At 46.3% G+C, this 21,466-nt stretch overlaps 1 protein-coding gene across 1 annotated transcript in view; it reads right to left on the reverse strand.

Moving 5' to 3' along the window:
* The window catches only part of LOC137309904 (cadherin-2-like), a 187,446-nt gene that overhangs the window by 17,356 nt on the left and 148,624 nt on the right, over window positions 1-21,466 (reverse strand). Inside the window, exons 10-15 of the mRNA XM_067977915.1 lie at window positions 19,220-19,473; window positions 11,925-12,067; window positions 4,990-5,223; window positions 3,297-3,530; window positions 1,777-1,916; window positions 1,488-1,652 (exon numbers count right to left, since the gene is read on the reverse strand). Coding sequence (XP_067834016.1) covers window positions 1,488-1,652; window positions 1,777-1,916; window positions 3,297-3,530; window positions 4,990-5,223; window positions 11,925-12,067; window positions 19,220-19,473 — 1,170 coding nt within the window. The remainder of the gene's footprint in view (window positions 1-1,487; window positions 1,653-1,776; window positions 1,917-3,296; window positions 3,531-4,989; window positions 5,224-11,924; window positions 12,068-19,219; window positions 19,474-21,466) is intronic.

Consider the following 21,466-nt stretch of genomic DNA (forward strand, 5'->3'; position numbering starts at 1 on the left):
CAACTTACATTTATATAGCGCCTTTTAACGTAGTAAAACAGCACAAGGCATTTCACAGGAGTGCTAAACAAAAATTGACACCGAGCTACATAAGGAGATATTAGGACAGGAGACCAAAAGCTTGGTCAAAGAGGTAGGTGCAAAGGAACATCTTAAAAGGGAGAGAGAGAAAGAGAAAGAGAGAAAAAGAAAAAGAGTTCTAGAGCTGAAGGCACGGCTGCCAACGGTGGGGCGATGACAATCGGGGATGCGCAAGAGGCCAGAATTGGAGGAGCGCAGAGATCTCGGAGGGTTGTAGGAGGTGAGAGAGATAGGGAGGGGCCATACACACACACTTTAGAGGAAGAGTAGGTTGGAGATCTCTTGCTAGTTTCATTGCATTAACAACACAAGTACAGTTGAATTGTTGTTTCCATGGTGCAACTCCAGGTGCAGAAATTAATGCAGAGCTCAACTTCTTGAGGCGTAAAAAGAACGTTTTTAAAACATAGTGTAACAAAAAAGACTTGCATGCATATAGCACCTTTCACAACCTTCGGATGTCCCAAAGCACTTTACAGCCAATGAAGTACTTTTGAAGTGTCGTCACTGTTGTAATGTAGGAAATGGGGCAGCCAATTTGCACACAGCAAGGTCCCACAAACAGCAACGTGATAACGGCCAGATAATCATTTTCAGTGGTTGTTTGAAGGATAAATATTGGCCCCAGGACACGGGAGAACTCCCTTGTTGTTCTTCGAAATAGTGCCATGGGATCTTTCACGTCTTCATGAGTGTGCAGACGGTTTAACATCTCATCTGAAAAGACGGCATCTCCGACAGTGCAGCATTCTCTCAGTACAGTGGGAGAGACAGCCTTGTTTATGTGCTCAAGCCTTCTATATCAGTGCATAACCCATAGAATCTTACAGCACAGAAGGAGGTCATTGAGCCCATCGTGCCTGTGCTGACTCTTTTGAAAGAGCTATCCAATTAACCCCACTCCCCTGCTCTTTCCCCATAGCCCTGCAAATTTTTCCTTTTCAAGTATATACCCAATTCTCTTTTCAATCTTCTCCCACCTCCCTTTCAGGCGGTGCATTCCAGATCATAAACAATTCGCTGTCTTTAAAAAAAAAAATTCCCATCTCCCCTCTGGTTCTTTTGCCAATCACCTTAAATCTGTGTCCTCTGGTTACTGACTCTGCCAATGGAAAAACAGTTCCTCCCTATCTACTCTATCAAACCCCCTCATAATTTTGACTACCTTTATTAAATCTCCCCTTAACCTTCTCTGCTCTAAGGAGAACAATCCCAGCTTCTCCAGTCTCTCCACATACCTGAAGCCCCTCACCCCTGGCACCATTCTAGTCAGTCAATCTCCTCTGCGACCTCTCCAAGGGCCCTGACACCATTTCCTAAAGTGTGGTGTCTAGAATTGGACACAACGCTCTTTGATGTTGATCAAATTTTAGGCTTGGTTGTAAATGTCGGAGAAACCATTTTACCTCATTGATAAAGTCTCCAATGTCACCAGGGTGAGGGGCAGCTGATCGGACTGGATACTGAGGCTCAGCGTGGATTGGCCGCTCGTCGACACGTCTGATTCCCATCGGCTTTATCGAATCGGGTTCCACAGCATCTGGCTGTTGCAGCTGGCTAAGGTCGTAGTCCTGCGGGCACACACACACACACACACGACGGTGTCTCATCAAGTCTTTCTTCTGAACGTAGAAAGCACCGAATAAAAACTTACCATTCACCCCGCCACGCCAGAAACTCCATCACGTATCTCACCTGATCCTCTTCTCCACCTCCTTCCTCGTCGTATTTCAGTATGTTGTCCCTGACGTCATCCTCAGGATCGATCAGCAGCTGCTTGGCCTGACGCTCCTTGTCCCTTCGCTTCATCCATACCACGAACAGTAAGACTAGGACTAGAGGCAGAAGAGAGAAAAGAAAGACGGAATAAATACTTTGGCCATTGTCACTGATAGGTAGCAGAGCGGAGGCACTGCCATTTCTGCATTGCGATGGCACTTAAAGGCATGATGTGGAGATGCCGGTGATGGACTGGGGTTGACAATTGTAAACAATTTTACAACACCAAGTTATAGTCCAACAATTTTATTTTAAAATCCACAAGCTTTCGGAGGCTTCCTCCTTCCTCAGGTGAATGTGGAAATGAAATCCTCGAACCTATCGCATTTATAAATCACAGAACAATGCCTGGTGATACAATGCCTGGTGGTCACCAGGCATTGTTCTGTGATTTATAAATGCGAAGGGTTCGAGGATTTCATTTCCACATTCACCTGAGGAAGGAGGAAGCCTCCGAAAGCTTGTGGATTTTAAAATAAAATTGTTGGACTATAACTAAGTACTTCAAGACTGCATTGAGAAATCTAATCCCAACGATTTTTATTAAAACATTCAAAACTTGCAGAATGGGCATGTGATTGGCAAATGTATTTCAATATAGATAAGTGTGAGGTGGTGCATTTTGGTAGGAAGAATAAGGAGGCCACATACTGCTTGGATAATAAGAGTCTAAATGGGGTAGAGAAGCAGAGGGATCTGGGGGTACAGATACACAAATCACTAAAAGTAATGACACAGGTTAGTAAAGCTATATTTATTTAAAAAAAGCGAACAAAAGCACTGGGGTTCATTTCTATAAGGACACAATCGACAAGAGAAGTTATGTTAAACTTGTTTAGAACCTTAGTTAAACCACACTTGTGGTACTGTGCGTAGTTCTGGTCTCCAAATTATAGAGGCACTGGAAAAGGTGCAAAAAAAGATTTACAAGGTCTATGATACCAGAAATAAGAGGTTAAAACCTATCAGGAAAAGCTGAACAGGCTGGGGTTCTTTTGTCTAGCAAAGAGAATGCTGAGGGGTGACCTGATATAGAGGTCTTTAAGATTATGAAAGGGTTTCACAGGGTTGAGTCTGGAGAAGATGTTTGCACTTGTGGGGGGGAGACCAAAACTAGGGGTCATAAATACAAGTTAGTCACTAATAAATCCAATAAGGAATTCAGAAGAAACTTCTTTACCCAGAGAGTGGTTAGAATGTGGAATTCGCTACCACAAGGAGTAGCTGAGGCGAATAACAGATATATTTAAGGGGAAGCTAGATAAACACATGAGGGAGAAAGGAATAGAAGGATGTGCTGATAGGGTGGGATGAAGTAGGGAGGGAGGAGGCTCCTGTGGAGAATAAACACCGGCCTGGACCAGTTGGGCCAAATTCTATGAAATAGATGAAGCCAAACTCTGAACAACTGAATAAAAATGTTCCTGAGTACTCACTAAGTAAGATAATGATGCAGAGAAGGATTGCAATAATAGCACCAGTTCCCAAGCCAGCAGCAACAATAGGTTCAGCGGATGTACAGTCCCCATTGTCATCACAGGGACAGACTTTGACCAGGAGGACAGAGGTTGCAGACATGGGAGGATTTCCAGAGTCCATAATCATTATCGGAACTTCATAGATGCCATCATCGAGGATTCCAATCTTAAGACTCAACTGTGCATAGTCTCCTAAATAGAGGAATAAGTAAGTTATGAGAAACCAAAGCAAAAACATAATACAACTAACGCTCGAGTGGTTTTACACCAAACAATGTGGTGTAAAGTACACCTGGCACTTATAATTTTTTTTTGAAATGCTGTACAATGGCTTTTAGTTTGTAAAATTATCCCAATTGTTACATGACAACTTGCATTTATATCGCGCCCTTAAAGTAGCAAAACAGCCCAAGGCACTTCACAGGAGTGTTAAACAAAATCTGACACCGAGCCACACAAGGAGATATTAGGACAGATAATCAAAAGCTTGGTCAAAGAGGTAGGTTTTAAGGAGTGTTTTACAGGAAGAGAGAGAGAGAGGGATAGAGGCGCAGAAGGATTTAATAAGGGAATTCCAGAGCTTAGGGTCTAGGCAGCTGAAGGCACGGCCACCAATGGTGGAGCGATGAAAATCGGGGATGGGCAAGAGGCCAGAATTGGAGGAGTGCAGAGATCTTGGAGGGTTGTCGGGCTGGAGGAGGCTTATAGAGATAGGGAGGGGGGGCGAGGCCAGGCCAGAGAGAGATTTGGGAAGAATGATGAGAATTTTAAAATCGAGGTGATGGGTAAACAGAACTCGGTGTGAGTTAGGATACGGGCAGCAGAGTTTTGGATGAGCTCAAGTTTATGGAGAGTGGAAGATGGGAGACCGGCCAGGAGAGAATTGGAATAGTCGAGTCTGGAGGTAACAATGGTGAATTAAAAAAATCAGCACAAGCCCATTGCACTGATTATTTGTGACCTTTCCACTAAAACTCCCAAGATCTCTCTCCTACAGTATTGGCAAACAAGCTACTCCAATGGTACCAGCAGCTGCTGAGGTGGATCACAGAAGCCACCTGGGGGATATCCTCAGATTTTCCATTCTTGCCTTAAAAGTACCAGTCTCTTCTGTCGCCTCCACAATGCTGTGGCTGAGATCAGAAAACTCAGTGCGCTGTGGGCAGGAACCACATCTTACACTGAACACCATGCTGGCGTCATCACTTCAACACGCTGCAACACCTTTTAGCATTTCAGACCAGACGTTAAACCGAGGCCCCGTCTGCCCCTCACAGGTGGACGCAAAAGACCCCACGGCCACTATTTCGAAGAGCAGGGGAGTTCTCCCCGGTGTTCTGGCCACTATTTATCCCTCAACCAACTTCACTAAAAAAAAATTAACTGGCCATTTATCTCATTGATGTAAGTGGGAGCTTGCTGTGTGCAAATTGGCTGCCGCGTTTCCTACATTACAACAGTGACTACATTTCAAAAATACTTCATTGTCTGTAGAGCGATTTGGAGCGTCCTGAGGCAGTGAAAGGTGCTATAGAAATACAAGTCTTTCTTTCATTCACGAAATAAATTCACTTGTTTCCAGCGGCTTTTTTTTTTGGGGCCAGTTTTTTTGATACAAAAGCAGGAGTTGTTTTTGTTTCTCTCTCCTTACCACTGAGACGGGTTACGGTCCAGTTCCTTTTCACGTCTGCTGGGCTGTCGGGCAACTCGAAGGCAAAGGGCCCGGTGTTGGGATCAATGTCGGCGTCGATCGCTGTGATGTTAATGACGTTGGGATCGGGCTTCTCGCATATGGCCACCTCTCGAGGGAACACTTCCGGGGCGTTGTCATTGATATCGAGCAGCAAGATTTGCAGAGTGCCCGTTCCACTGGCAGGAGGGATACCTGTACATGACGGAGATTATTAGCATATTTGACAGTTCATGCCTTCCGCAAAGATACAACAACCACTTGCATTTATATAGCGCCTTTAACGTAGTAAAACGTCCCGAGGTGCTTCACAGGAGCGATTATCAAACAAAATTTGACAGCGAACCACATAAGGAGATATTAGGACAAGAACAAAGGCTTGGTCAAAGAGGTAGGTCTTAAGAAGCGTCTTAAAAAAGGAGAGGGAGGTAGAGAGGCTTAGGGAGGGAATTCCAGAGCTTAGGGCCCGGGCACGGCCGCCAACGGTGGAGTGATGGAAATCTGGGATCCGCAGGAGGCCGGAATTGGAGGAGCGCTGAGATCTCAGAGGGTTGTAGGAGGTTACAGAGATAGGGAGGGACGAGTCCATGGAGGGATTTGAAAACAAGGATGAAAATTTTGAAATCGAGGAGTTTCCAGACTGGGAGCCAAGGTAGGTCAGCGATCACAGGGGTGATGGGTAAACGGGACTTGGTGCGAGTTAGGATACGGGCAGCAGAGTTTTGGATGCGCTCAAGTTTATGGAAGGTGGAAGATGGGAGGCCGGCCAGGAGAGCATTGGAATAGTCAAGTCTGGAGGTAACAAAGGCATGGATGAGGGTTTCGGCGGCAATTGAGCTGAGGCTGGTGTGGAGATGGGAGATGTTGGCATATTTATACGGAGGAATCTTAAGTTGCCATTTGAAGTTGGACTAAACTGATTACATTTGTCATTCACGGAGCCAAAACGTTGTCGTTCTTTTAATAACAAAACCAAAATACACTTCAAGCAGCATTTTCCTGTCCAACCGTACAGGTTTAAATGGTTTTTCCATAACTCAGCAAGCTAGGAAAGGGGTTAAGGCAAATCCCAAGCACAAGTCACACACAAACAGTTCACAGCAGGCTGCAGAGTATTTTGGGACGATGTTCTAAATTTGTCCAAGTTAGGAATTGTACTCCACAGGCAAGTTACCTACTGAACTGTTCCTGAAAAGTGTTAATGCTTCTCATATCGTACATCATTATTATTCCCATAAAAGAATTTGTGGGCATGAAAACACCACATCGCACCCCCCCCCTCCTTGAAAATGTGTTTCAAAAGAGATTGTGCAAAGCACAAAAACATTATAAACCCACAGCACAAAGCAGCTCAAGTCACATCCACACTCACACTGACTCCAACTGCACCGGAACCAATCTGCAAAGGAACGTAGTGCACTATTAAACCCTTTATCATCTTCTTTACCCACTTAACTTCAGCCGTTTCTTTTGCCCGGTTAACTGATCGCATAAATAGGATACCATCATGAAGACCTGTGTGTATGATTTACATCCCACACACAGCTCTGAGCAAAGCTCAAGTAAATCATCAGCCCACGTGTGCAATAACAATCTCATCTCAAGATCATCTTAATTAGGGTTTATCATTTTCACCCAACAGCACTGTGGGAGCACCTTCACCACACTGCGGTGGTGAGCCGCCTTCTTGAACCGCTGCAGTCCGTGTGGTGAAGGTTCTCCCACAGTGCTGTTAGGAAGGGAGTTCCAGGATTTTGACCCAGCAACGATGAAGGAACGGTGATATATTTCCAAGTCAGGGTGGTGTGTGACTTGGAGGGGAACGTGCAGGTGGTGTTGTTCCCATGTGCCTGCTGCTCTTGTCCTTCTAGATGGTAGAGGTCGCGGGTTTGGGAGGTGCTGTCGAAGAAGCCTTGGCGAGTTGCTGCAGTGCATCCTGTAGATGGTACACACTGCAGCCACGGTGCGCCGGTGGTGAAGGGAGTGAATGTTTAGGGTGGTGGATGGGGTGCCAATCAAGTGGGCTGCTTTGTCCTGGATGGTGTTGAGCTTCTGGAGTGTTGTTAGAGCTGCGCTCATCCAGGCAAGTGGAGAGTATTCCATCACACTCCTGACTTGTGCCTTGTAAATGGTGGAGAGGCTTTGGGGAGTCAGGTGAGTCGCATGCCACAGAATACCCAGCATCTGACCTGCTCTTGTATCCACAATATTTATGTGGCTGGTCCAGTTGAGTTTCTGGTCAATAGCGACCCCCAGGATGTTGATGGTGGGGGATTCGGTGATGGTAAAGCCACTGAATGTTAATGGGAGGTGAGTAGTTTTCTCCCTTGTTGGAGGTGGTCATTGCCTGGCACGTGTGTGGTGCGAATGTTACTGGTCACTTATCAGCCCAAGCCGAGATGTTGTCCAGGCCTTGCTGCGTGCAGGAACGGATAATCCTTTGTTTGCAGAATGTTCCTGTAGCAGCTGATGATCTGGCAAGGTTCGTCGATACAAAAATCGATAGCGGCCTTTGGGCGGATGTCGCTTATTTGACGTGGAAGGAGTGGGAGAGATGTTGGGTAATGGAAGAGGAAGCAGAGATTGTCCAGCTGAAGCACTCCTCAAATCAGCTGAAGAACTCCAGCTGCAGGCAATTGTTGGGAGCTTCCTGGCAGCATCAGCGTCGCCTCCCACATCACATTGAGGGTCCTCGGCCAATGGTGAGTCCACGTGTTGTCCACACCGCAGTGCAAATCTACGCAGCAAACAACTAAACAACTTCACGCGGACGCTCTTTGTGGGCAGTACTATTTCAGGAAGCTATCGGATCCTTCCAGGCGTCCGAATCGTTGCACGAGGGCTCCAGTGGTCTGCTCATTGATTTGACCCCCGTGAGTCTGATCGTATTATATAGAATTTTACAGCACAGAAACAGGCCATTCAGCCAAACTGTTCCATGTCGGCATTTATGTTCCACACGATCCTCCTCCCACTCTCTTCATCTAACCTAATGTAGATATTTATGACACAGGAGGCGGCCATTCGGCCCATCATATCTCTGCCGGCCGAAAAAGAGCCATCCAGCCTAATCCCACTTTCCAGCTGTTGGTCCGTAGCCCTGTAGGTTACGGCACTTCAAGTGCACATCCAAGCACTTTTAAAATGAGTTGAGGGTTTCTGCCTCTGCCTCTGCCACCCTTTCAGGCAGTGAGTTCCAGACCCCCACCACCATCTGGGTGAAAAAAATTCTCCTCAGCTCCCCTCTAATCCTTCTACCAATTACTTTAAATCTATGCCCCCTGGTATTGACCTCTCCGCTAAGGGAAATAGGTCCTCCCTATCCATTCTATCTAGGCCCCTCATAATTTTACATACCTCAATTAAATCAGCCCTCAGCCTCCTCTGTTCCAAAGAAAACAACCCCAGCCTATCCAATCTTTCCTCAATTAAAATTCTCCAGTCCTGGCAGCATCCTCTTAAATCTCCGCTGCACCCTCTCTAGTGCAATCACATCTTTCCTGTAATGTGGTGACCAGAACTGTACTCAGTACTCAAACAGTGGCCTAACTAGTGTTTTATACAGTTCCAGCATTACCTCCCTGCTCTTATATTCTATGCCTCAGCTAATAAAAGGAGAGTATTCCATATGCCTTCTTAACCACCTTTATCTACCTGCCCTGCTACTTTCAGGGGTATGTGGACATGCACTCCAAGGTCTCTCCGTTCCTCTACGTCTCTCAGTATCCTCCTATTTATTGGGTATTCCCATGCCTTTCTTGCCCTCCCCATATACATTACCACACACTTCTCTGGATTGTATTCCATTTGCCACTTTTCTGCCCACCTGACCAGTCCATCGATATCTTCCTGCAATCTACAGCTTTCCTCCTCACTATCAACCACACGGCCAATTGTTGTATCATCTGCAACCTTTTTAATCATGCCCCCTACATTTAAGTCCAAATCATTGATATACACTACAAAAAGCAAGGGACCTAGTTCTGAGCCCTGCGGAACTGCACCGGAAACAGCCACAGAAACACCCATCGACCAATACCCTTTGCTTCCTGCCACAGAGTCAATTTTGGATCCAATTTGCCACTTTCCCCTGGATCCCAGGGGGTTTTACTTTTCTGCCATGTGGGACCTTGTCGAAAGCCTTGCTGAAAAAAAAATCCATGTAGACTACATCAAACGCATTACCCTCATCAATCCTCCTTGTTACCTGCTCAAAAAATTCAATTAAGTTAGTCAGACACATCATGGATTTGTTAAGGGAAGGTTGACTGTCCTTGATTAATCCGTGCCTTTCCAAATGACGATCAATACTGTCCCTCAGAATAGCCTTCTGTTAGTTTCTCCCTCATGTGTTTATCTAACTTCCCCTTAAACGTATCTATGCTATTCGCCTCAACTACTCTGTGTGGTAGCGAGTTCCACATTCTCACCACTCTCTGAGTAAAGGGCAGCTGAATGGAGTGCAGTTTGGAACGCCGAACTTTGGTTTTCCAAAAGGGGCCAGGAGCCGAGTGTGGGATTGGGGTGGTGGAGGGGGTGCCGCAGGAGTCAAGAGTGAGACGATGAGCGCAGGATAAACAGGTCATTGGTAGCGGCCAGGAATGCCTATGTGATCATCCCACCCCCGTTGCACATTAATCGAGTGGAAGCCTTTGTGAATCATGGAAGGCAGGTACATTGTATGAAGGAGCCCACGGGGGCCAATGATGCCCTGGACTTGGGGGAACCCCATCATCCGTTTGAGCATCAGAGCCCTACCCTGCTGCTTCTGGATGTCCACCGGGAAATGGGATGAAAGTAACTGCCCTAGCAAAATGGCATCAAGTCGTCAGGATATAGAGGCACTGGAGAAAGTGCCAATACCAGAACTGAGAGGTTATACCTATCAAGAAAGTTTGAACAGGCTGGGGCTCTTCTGTAGGAAAAAGACTGAGGTGACCTGATAGAGGTCTTTAAGATTATGAAAGGGTTTGATAGGGTAGATATAGAGAAGATGTTTCCACTTGTGGGGGAGACCAGAACTATGGGCCATAAATATAAGATAGTCGCTAATAAATCCAATAAAGAATTCAGGAGAAACTTCTTTACCCGGAGAGTGGTGAGAATGTAGAACTTCCTACCACAACGAGTAGTTAAGGCGAAGCCCGATAAACATGAGGGAGAAAGGAATAAAAGGATATGCTAATAGGGTGAGATGAAGTAGGGAGGGAGGAGGCTCGTGTGGAGCATAAACACCAACATGGACCTGTTGGGCCGAATGGCCTGTTTCTGTGCTGTAGAGTCTATGTAACTCTATGTAGGTCACTTGCTTTATGCAAGGAAGAACTGCAGACTGACTGATGCTACTGATATCATAGGAACAGGAGGTGGCCATTCAGCCCCTCGAGCCTGTTCTGCCATTCAATTAGATCATGGCAGCCTGCAAGGAGCCAGTGGCCAAGAAACTCAGGAGCTGCAGTGGCCTTGACTGCAGCAGCCATCCTGTGCTAGGCATGGCAGTGGGTCCCAGGTCCCCGGCAGAAGGGGACACAAATCAGTCGCAGCCTCCCCTGGAGAAGTGCATCCTTCTTGCACGCTGCTCAATGCGCTGCAGGTACTTGTCCTGGGCCAAAACACTCTTGTTGAGAGGGGAAGGAATTCTGCGAGAAAGACGTCTCCACTACTCACTCTCCCTAAGCTTCTGCTTCTCCTCCCGTTAAAGTGCAATTGCCAGAAGGAACCCTCGGAAGAAAAGAAAAAGGCTGCATTTAGAGACACCACTATTCCTGGCCAGAATGGAGATGAGCGGGTAATTCACTCGGCAATCAGGCCTGGAGACCACACTGCTGGAAGTGACTGGGATCGATTTTACGCACGATTTCCGTTTGCTGCAGTTCCAGAAACTCTTCTCAAACAGACTCTGTAAATAGACTTTTGTTGGCTCTGCTGGAAAATAAGACTGTTTGCAGCGAGTCCCGCCTCCAACTCATTGGCTGCCACAGCAGTATCAGCACACCCTCCGGGGGTGGGGGGGGGAAGGGAGAGAAAGAGAAAAAGTGCATTGCCAGAAGTTACTTCAGAGTTCAGAGCATTCTACAGCCACTGCAAGAATAGTTTGTAGGCAGAATCAGCAACGGGCCGTAGCAATGCTGGCGAGAGGGGAAAGTGGCGGAGGGGGTCGTAACTTGGTAGTCAGACCCCAATTTGCTTTCCCCCCCCCCCATTAATGAGGGCTCAGCCTCTTTAAGGTGGGAGCTCTGTCTGCCTCGATTTCGGTCCAAACCAAAAACTGGAGCCAGCAGATAACTGGCGGTAATTCAAGGCTTCGATTTCACTCTTTATTTTGGGTCCCACTATCGCCCGGTTTTCGGGTGCAAACAGGCGGTTTGGGGGTGGGGAGAGAAATGAAAATCACACCCCCCACCTCAGCTCCGTTCCAGGGTAGTTCCTCATGGGTACATCCCGAACCAGTTAATGTCACACTAGAGACTCACGTTAACCCCTGACCTCACCAGTGTCAGAAATAAAAACAGGCTTTCTAAATATGTGTCGATATCCGTAACAAGTTACAACGACTGCGACAAACTCAACTATACACAAGAAAGGGATTAAATATTGTGTAACAAGCAAAACAAACTTGATTTTTACCTCAAATTGCATCGCAAAAATGCAAAGATTGTTCTCCACAATTAAAAAAATTATTCAAGTGAAAGTAAAGTTTTTCAGGAAATTTAATTGAAATTTCTTCTGCTTAATTTATAAACACATTGCATCGATAGTTGTACTTAATATAGTTAGGTGATCGTCGGCATGCATTTTGCAAAACAACAAAAAACAAATTTAAAATGCGGCTCACTTTCTGCCGCTCTACACACAGATCAGCCACTGAACAAGAAGCAAAACAATAATGGACGTACCACTGTCTGATGCCAGGAAGGTTGCATTGTACATGTTATTTTTAACATAGGGAGATTCTCGATCCAGCATAGCAATCGTGCTAATCTGGCCACGGAGAGGATCAATTTTTAACCAGTTTGCAGGATCCGACAGTTTTGAATATCTACAATTCAAAAAAAAAAAGTTTAGATTATAAAGCAGGCTACTTTTTCCCACTTTTTAAAACCAAATATCACTAATTACAGTAGCATTAGAATCATATAGCACAGAAGGCAGTCACTCAGTCCAGCGTGCCTGTGCTGGCTCTTTGAAAGAGCTATCCAATTAGTCCCACTTCCCCCTGCTCTTTCCCCACAGCCCTGCAAATTTTTCCTTTTCAAGTATATATTCCAATTCCCTTTTGAAAGTTACTACTGAATCTGCTTCCACCGCCTTTTCAGGCAGTGTGTTCCAGATCATAACAACTCGCTGCGTTAAAAAAAAAATTCTCCTCATATCTCCTCTGCTTCTTTTGCCAATCTGCTTCTTTTGCAATAGAAGCCCATGGAATCGAGGGAAAAGTACGGACTTGGTTAGGAAGTTGGCTGAGCAAAAGGCGACAGAGAGTAGGGATAATGGGTAGGTCCTCACATTGGCAGGATGTGACTAGTGGAGTCCCGCAGGGATATGGGCCAAAGGCTGGTATATGGAGCTAGATCACAGATCAGCCATGGTCTTAGCAAATGGCAGAGCAGGCACGAGGGGCTGAATGGCCTACTCCTGTTCCTATCTTAAATCTGTGTCCTCTGGTTACCGATCCTCCTGCCAGTAGGAACAGTTTCTCCTTATTTACTCTATCAAAACCCATCATAATTTTGAACACCTCGACTAAACCCCCTCTTAACCTTCTCTGCTGTACGGAGAACAACCCCAGCCTCTCCATGTAACTGAAGTCCCTCATCCCTGGTACCATTCCAGTAAATCTTCTCTGCGCCCCCTCCAAGGTCTGCAAATTTTTCTTTTACTGGGAAGCACCACAGCCACCCAAACCTACTTTTAAGGAGTCTTAAAATCTCTTTAAAAACACAGAAGTTTACAACGAAACATGAATCAGGCACCACTTCAGACTGAGTCCATGAAGCTTTGTGAAGTCAGAGGCCCAATGACTTGCGTACACAAGTTATTTTAACATAGAAACATCAAAAATCAGAGGGAACTGAGAGTGTGGAGGTTGGGGTTTTTTTTTTTGGGAGGGGGGGCGCTCTCCATAAACAATGTACTCGATTGATTGAGGCTGTTGGCTCGATGTTACCTGCCTGGGTCAAACCTGCCTCTTTGACCAGGCTTTTGGTCACCTGTCCCAATATTCTCTTTGGCTCGGTGTCAAATTTTTGTTCGATAATCACGGCCGTGAAGCAAACGCCTTGGGACAGTTTACTACGTTAAAGGCGCTATATAAATGGAAGTAGTTATATCAGGAACTTGGAAGGGGGGGGGGGGCGGGGGGGGAGGCTAAGAGGTGGGGGCGCGTTGGGGAAAGAGAAAAGGGAGGGGCATTTATGCGTTGAAAGACTGTTCCCACGAGTCAGGGACTTGTGCCTTATCTTGCCGGGGACTGCTGAACTAGGCAGGCCAATTTTTTTTTAAAATAACGGTGCAGGATCATAGGAATTTTTTTTTGATAAATAAAAACAGCTTTCCCCACTGAGCTGGGAAGAATTGCTCGAGTAGGCAGAGCAGACTCTGGTGATGATAGTCGAAGTGTATTTGTGAGATTGGCCTGGAAACAGGTCCTCAGGGGAGATTTGCTGAGGCATTCACTTTACAAACTCAGGGGCCACTGAACCCACCAGTCACTATTCAGCTAGGTCACTAGAGCTAGTCGGGTATTATTCTTCGAGGCACTAACATGTAGGAAGGCAGAACTGTAGGCTTTATAGTCAAAATGACTTGCGTTATATGTGCCTGCTACTACTGATCAGTCGTCAAATAACCAATTGCTCCTTCGGAGGAATTAAATACATAAAATTACATAGAATTTACAGCACAGAAGCAGGCCATTCTGCCCAACAGGTCTGTGCCAGTGTTTATGCTCCACATCAGCCTCCTCCCTCCCTGTCAGCATAATCTATTCCTTTCTCCCTCATGTGTTTATCTAGCTTTCCCTTAAATGCATCGATGCTATTCGCCTCGACTAGTCCTTGTTTTTTTTAAATTCGTTCATGGGATGTGGGCGTCACTGGCGAGGCCGGCATTTATTGCCCATCCCTAATTGCCCTCGAGAAGGTGGTGGTGAGCCGCCTTCTTGAACCGCTGCAGTCCGTGTGGTGACGGTTCTCCCACAACTGAGTGGCTCGCTTGGCCATTTCAGAGGGCAATTAAGAATCAACCACATTGCTGTGGGTCTGGAGTCACATATAGACCAGACTGGGTAAGGACAGCAGATTTCCTTCCCTGAAGGACATTAGTGAACCAGATGGGTTTTTACGACAATCCGGTAGTTTCATGACCATCATCACTGATACTAGTATTTTAATTCCAGATTTTTATTTAATTAATTGAATTTAATTAATTAATTGAATTTAAATTCACCAGCTGCCGTGGCGGAATTCGAACTCATGACTCTGGATTTTTAGTCCAGTAACATAACCACTATGCTACCGTACCCTTGTGGTAGCAAGTTCCACATTCTCACCACTCTCTGGGTGAAGAAGTTCCTCCTGGTTCCTTGTTGGGTTTATTGGTGACTACTTTATAATTTTCAAAAGTGAATACTTGAAGGGGAAAAATTTGCAGCGCTATGGGGGAAAAGAGCAGGGGCGTGGGGCTAATTGGAAAGCTCTTTCAAAGAGCCAGCACAGGCACAATAGGCCGAATGGCGTCCCTCTGTCCTTATTTATGACTCCTAGTTTTAGACTCCCCCACACAAGTGGAAACATCTTCTCTACGGCTACCCTATCAAACCGCTTCATAATTTTGAAGACCTCTATTAGGTCACCCCTCAGCCTTCTCTGTTCTAGAGGAAAGAGCCCCAGCCTGTTCAGTCTTCCCTGATAAGTTATATTGTTTAGTCGTTAAACAATACGTGGAAGGAAAATCTTGAAAAATGCTCAACGACACACTTCACTGTAAATCAGACCTCCAGAAATAGAAACCAACTACAAACAGCTCCATCAAATTGCTCCTTGAACAAGACGTGTGGAAAAAGTTGAATATTCTTCAGTTACTGCACCAACCACACCCATGGACTGCACCTTTTAATATCTCAAGTACCTAATCCTACCCAGTGTATTCAGTGCAGTGAAACACTGGTGCCATAAGAGTGAATAAATATTCATGAAGTCATCCATTGCTTTAGGCTAAAATTTATACCATACCATCAGAATTTAACGGGGGAGGAAATGGCACAGCGTAACATTGAAATTGTAGAAACCGTTTCCTCTGGACATTAAATGTGGAATTTCTTTTGATATATAAAATAAAAAATACATATGACGTGTGGAGTATATTAAAAATTGACAGTCACATCAGGTGTATCGAATAAAAGTTGATTAAAATGCAGTGGTTGTGACATTAACTGGTTAAAACAGCCTAACTACAAATGAAATTGGTCAGAGGGCATCTTTTTAAAAATAGGATGGGGAAGGACAAAGAGAAAGAACAAAGAATTCCAGTATGAAAATCCAAGATTGTCCTAGAATTGAAAACCACTTTACTACAGGCCCCTCTTTAGCTCAATATCTTTACGCAGTGAGCAGGCCCTTCATTGGCACAACGCAGCAAGCAGGTCCCTCATTGGTACAATATCTTTAACTAGCGAGCAGAGAAGGCAAAGACCAGGAAAGTTCCAGAATCAAGTTCCGGTCATGCCGATTTAGCGCATCTCAGCCAAGGGAATGGTAGAAGTTAAATTTGCCGGGAGTGCAATCGGCATTTAGGGATAGGGATAGAGAGAAAATGGCCAGGACTGTCACGCCTTCCAGCTAGAGCTGTCAATCTCCCAGGATTGTCCTGGAGTCTGCAGGAATTAAAAGATCAATCTCCTGGACTCTGCTTCCAGCAACCCGGGAGATAAATTATTCAGGGGTTTAGAAAAATGTTTCTTCTTTTTCACTTTCTTTGAACACTTCATAGAATCATAGAAGTTTACAACATGGAAACAGGCCCTTCGGCCCAACATGTCCATGTCGCCCAGTTTATACCACTAAGCTAGTCCCAATTGCCTGCACTTGGCCCATATCCCTCTATACCCATCTTACCCATGTAACTGTCCAAATGCTTTTTAAAAGACAAAATTGTACCCGCCTCTACTACTGCCTCTGGCAGCTCGTTCCAGACACTCACCACCCTTTGAGTGAAAAAATTGCCCCTCTGGACCCTTTTGTATCTCTCCCCTCTCACCTTAAATCTATGCCCCCTCGTTATAGACTCCCCTACCTTTGGGAAAAGATTTTGACTATCTACCTTATCTATGCCCCTCATTATTTTATAGACTTCTATAAGATCACCCCTTAACCTCCTACTCTCCAGGGAAAAAAGTCTCAGTCGATCCAACCTCTCCCTATAAGTCAAACCATCAAATCCCGGTAGCATCCTAGTAAATCTTTTCTGCACTCTTTCTAGTTTAATAATATCCTTTCTATAATAGGGTGACCAGAACTGTACACAGTTTATTAGTTATGAAAATATTGGAGATTGGGAGGAAAAAAGGCGGTTTGACTGACAGTCAAGAATCATCCAATCAGGTAAAGGAGAGCGCGTTCACTTTGCGATTGGCCGGGGGAAGGTGGAGGACTCGGAGGACGAGTGTGCTGGGTGACCAATGGCCGGAGTGAGGGAGGGGCGGGGGCACCGAGGGGATGGGCTCGCTGGGTGACCAATGGCGGGAGTGAGGGAGGGGCGGGGGCACCGAGGGGATGGGCTCGCTGGGTGACCAATGGCAGGAGTGAGGGAGGGGCGGGGGCACCGAGGGGATGGGCTCGCTGGGTGACCAATGGCGGGAGCGTGGGGGGCACCGAGGGGATGGGCTCGCTGGGTGACCAATGGCAGGAGTGAGGGAGGGGCGGGGGCACCGAGGGGATGGGCTCGCTGGGCGATCAATGGCAGGAGTGAGGGAGGGGCGGGGGCACCGAGGGGATGGGCTCGCTGGGCGACCAATGGCAGGAGTGAGGGAGGGGCGGGGGCACCTAGGGGATGGGCTCGCTGGGCGACCAATGGCGGGAGTGAGGGAGGGGCGGGGGCACCGAGAGGATGGGCTCGCTGGGCGACCAATGGCGGGAGTGAGGGAGGGGCGGGGGCACCTAGGGGATGGGCTCGCTGGGCGACCAATGGCGGGAGTGAGGGAGGGGCGGGGGCACCGAGGGGATGGGCTCGCTGGGTGACCAATGGCAGGAGTGAGGGAGGGGCGGGGGCACCGAGGGGATGGGCTCGCTGGGCGACCAATGGCAGGAGTGAGGGAGGGGCGGGGGCACCTAGGGGATGGGCTCGCTGGGCGACCAATGGCGGGAGCGTGGGGGTGGGGCACCGAGAGGATGGGCATGTTGGGAGCGCGGGTGACGGAGCGGTGGGAGGCGGGAGGGTCACATGACTATACCTCCAACCGGAGTTGCCAACCCTATTCCCAGCGACCATTACTGGAAGTGTGTATGTGGAAATGTCAGGCAAGCATAGGATTAGAACAAAAAAAAAACAAATTACCGGAAACACTCGGGTCACTCAGCATCTGTGCAGAGAACAGAAAGAAAGAACAAACTCTCATTTATATATTGCCTTTCACAATCGCAAGATGTCCCAAAGTGCTTTACAGCCAATGAAGTACTTTTTTGGAAGTGTAGTCACTGTTGTAATGAAGGAAACGGGGTAGCCACATTGTGCACAGCAAGCTCCCACAGATATGTGATAATGACCAGGTAATCTCTTTCTCGTGATATTGGTCGAGGGATAAATATTGGCCCAGGACACCAGGGACAACTCCCCCTGGCTTTTCTTCAAAGTAGTGCCATGGGATCTTTTTACGTTCACCTGAGAGGGCAGACGTCTAGATTCAACGTCTCAGACGAAAGACGCCACCCTCCAACAGTGCAGCGCTCCCTCAGACAAAGGGTCACCACGTAAACGTTAGCTTGTGTTTTCTCTGCACAGATGCTGCCTGACCGGCCGAGTGCTTCCAGCATTTTCTGTAATTGTTTTTGATTGCCAGCATCGAGAGTTTTTTTTCCCCGCTTTTTGTTTAAGGATGGGATTGGCTTTAGCTGCAATGCATTCAGCAGTCAAAGGTCACACCAAGTTGCCAGACATGAATATGGCCAAGGGGACGATCAACATCGGTGGAAACACGCCCGAGAGGGGGGGTCAAATGCCAGGAGGGGGGGAATCAGAAGGAAGAAAATTGGCTGAGAAAAATCATAGACTAGAATCATACAGCACAGGAGGCGGCCATTCGGTCCATTATGCCTGTGCCGACTCTTTGAAAGAGATAGGAAATAGGAGCAGGAGTGGGCCATACGGCCCCTCAAGCCTGCTCCGCCATTCAATCAGATCATGGCTGATCTTCGACCTTAACTCCACTTCCCCGCCTGATCCCGATATCCCTTGATTCCCTTAGAGTCCCAATAATCTATCTATCACAGCCTTGAATACACTCAACGACTCAGCATCCACATTCTAGGGTAGAGAATTCCAAAGATTCACAACCCTCTGAGTGAAGAAATTTTTCCTCATCTCGGTCCTAAATGGCCGACCCCTTTTCCTGCGACTATGCCCCCTGGTTCGAGACTCTCCTACCAGGGGAAACAGCCTCTCAGCATCTACCCTGTCAAGCCCTCTCAGAATCTTATTTGTTTCAATGAGATCACCTCTCATTCTTCTAAACTCGAGTATACAGGCCCATTCTACTCAATCTCTCCTCATAGGACAACCCTCTCACCCCAGCAATCAATCTAGTGAACCTTCGTTGAACCTCTAAGGCAAGTATATCATTCCTTAGATAAGGAGTCCAAAACTGGACGCAGTACTCCAGCTGAGGTCTCACCAAAGCCATGCACAACTGTAGCAAGACTTCATTACTCTCGTACTCCAACCTCCCTGCAATGAAGCCCATAGCCGTGCAAATTTCTCCCCTTTAAGTGTATTTATTCAATTCCCTTTTGAAAGGGACTATTGAATCTGCTTGCACCGCCCTCTCAGGCAGCGCATTCCAGATCGTCACAACTCTCTGCGTTTAAAGAAAAATTCTCATCATCTCATCCTCTGGATCTTTTGCCATGGCCCAATAGGAAAAAAGAGACGATCTAACCTGACACTGGATATGTGGCATGTAAATCAGAGGTTACTGTACCTAAGAGTCTGCTGCATGTAACGATCTGGGTCCTCAGCTGTGAAGACAGTCAAGAGTTTTCCTTCAGGAAGTCTTTCTTCCTGCCTGATAAGTTTAGGGTTTGGAACAAAATACGGACTCTCGTTCACATCAATAACGGTAATGGAGACAGTTGCTGTTGATTGAGGGGGGAGCTGGATGCCTTTTGTCAGAGGTACATGATTTTCTGTAATCACAGTCAGCACAAAGGCTCTGTTGGTTTCATAATCAATAGGCTGAGGGAAGAGGTGAAAAAAAAGCACAAGTTTAAAAGATTTTAAATTTAAAAGTCCACATGAAAATAACGCACATTGCTGACAAACTGTTAGTAGGTTACTGTGGTTTTTTTTAATTCCTCAAATTACTACAGTGAAATGAGACAACATTTTCCCCAGGACAATTATCCTCTTTGAATGTTGACACCACAATATCAGCAAATTATGTACCACATCAAATATTTAGTAGGTTGTCGTAAATGGCTGACCTTTATCTACTCTCAACAGAAATGCATCCATAATCTGACATTATCGCTGTGAGTAATATGCTTCGCACATTTTTAAAATATGCATGATCACTACACTACCACAGCTGCAAAAGTGACCCCATTAATTTCTAGCATCAAGTAGGGACTGTTTACAGGAACCCAATCTTCATTACTGACTCAGTGAGTGGTAGAATAGCCACGGTCATTGAATGGGTACAGTGGTATAGTCGTTATGTGGATTACTAGTCTGGTAACCTAACGAGAGTTCAAAAATCTGGAAATTAGTAAAAAAAAAAGTGACCATGAAGCTGTCGGATTGTCGTATAATCACAACTGGTTCACTGACGTCTTTTATGGAAGGAAACCTGTCGTCCTTACCCGCTCTGTGACACCCAGTCCCACACCAGCATAGTTGACTCTTAACTGCCCTCTGAAGTGAAGCCTAGCAAGCCACTCAGTTTTATCAAACCGCTACTCGGGACAACTAGGGGATGGGCAATAAATGCCGGCCTTGCCAGCGATGCCAACATCCTGAGAGTGAATAAGACGACAGACATTCAATCCTAGAGATTCAAATCTCTAGTTTTACAGCCCTGCACCTACAATTTGGGAAAAATTCTTCAATAATGGTGGTGTAATTTATTACGTTACACCATATTGTTCTCTTCAGAATCTATGGCATTAAGGAGATAGCGGGCCAGATTTTGCTGGCGTGGGGCATCGGGCAGCGTACACACAGTCTGTTAAGACATTTTCCTGCACCCTTCAGCTTGAAAATTATCCTTAATACAAAGCAAACTGGGATTGTGTGTGGAAACATTGTACAGCACAGTCCAAAACTTGTCCATGATGTTTCATCAAGGGTTAAATTATCAAGGTTGCACAGACTAGTCTTGTGTTCCCTGGAGTATGGGAGATTAAGGGGTGATCTAGTAGAGATGATTAAAGTATTTGATAGTGTACTATTTCCTCTGGTGGGAGAGTCCAGAACAAGGGGGCATAACCTTAAAATTAGAGCTAGGCCGTTCAGGGGTGATGTCAGGAAGCACTTAATGCACAAAGGGTAGTGGAAATCTAGGTTGATAGATTTTTGTTAGGCCAGGGTATTAATGAATATGGAGCAAAGGCGGGTCGATGGAGTTAAGATACAGATCAGCCATAATTGGATGGTCAAACAGGCTGGAGGGGCCAAATGGCCTCCTCCTGTTTCTATCTAAAATGGAGTGGGCACTGCGATGGGCAGCATGACTTGGAAATATATCACCGTTCCTTCATCGTCACTGGGTCAAAATCCTGGAACTCCCTTCCTAACAGCACTGTGGGAGAACCGTCACCACACGGACTGCAGCGGTTCAAGAAGGCGGCTCACCACCACCTTCTCGAGGGCAATTAGGGATGGGCAATAAATGCCGGCCTCGCCAGCGACGCCCACATCCCATGAACGAATTTTAAAAAAACATTTTACATGGCTATTTCATGTCACTGACTGCAAACCATTTGCAAGAACCTTTTTAAAATGGAATTTGACTACATTGTCACTAGATATTTGTACTGATCAGAATTCACTTAAGATTTTTCGAACACCTCTTTGTGCCGTATGAATGCTAACATACAGGGGTCACACTTCCCGCTTGGAAAGCTCTTCCTCAATATTTTCTATTTGCAGCATGGAACATTGCTGATTTGACTCTAATTCACCCCATTTCCTTCTCAGGCCTTCCTCTGTTTCTTTCTCAATCCTCAAA

The sequence above is a fragment of the Heptranchias perlo genome, chromosome 3, assembly GCF_035084215.1.
Source record: "Heptranchias perlo isolate sHepPer1 chromosome 3, sHepPer1.hap1, whole genome shotgun sequence".
In the NCBI taxonomy this organism is placed as follows: domain Eukaryota; kingdom Metazoa; phylum Chordata; class Chondrichthyes; order Hexanchiformes; family Hexanchidae; genus Heptranchias; species Heptranchias perlo.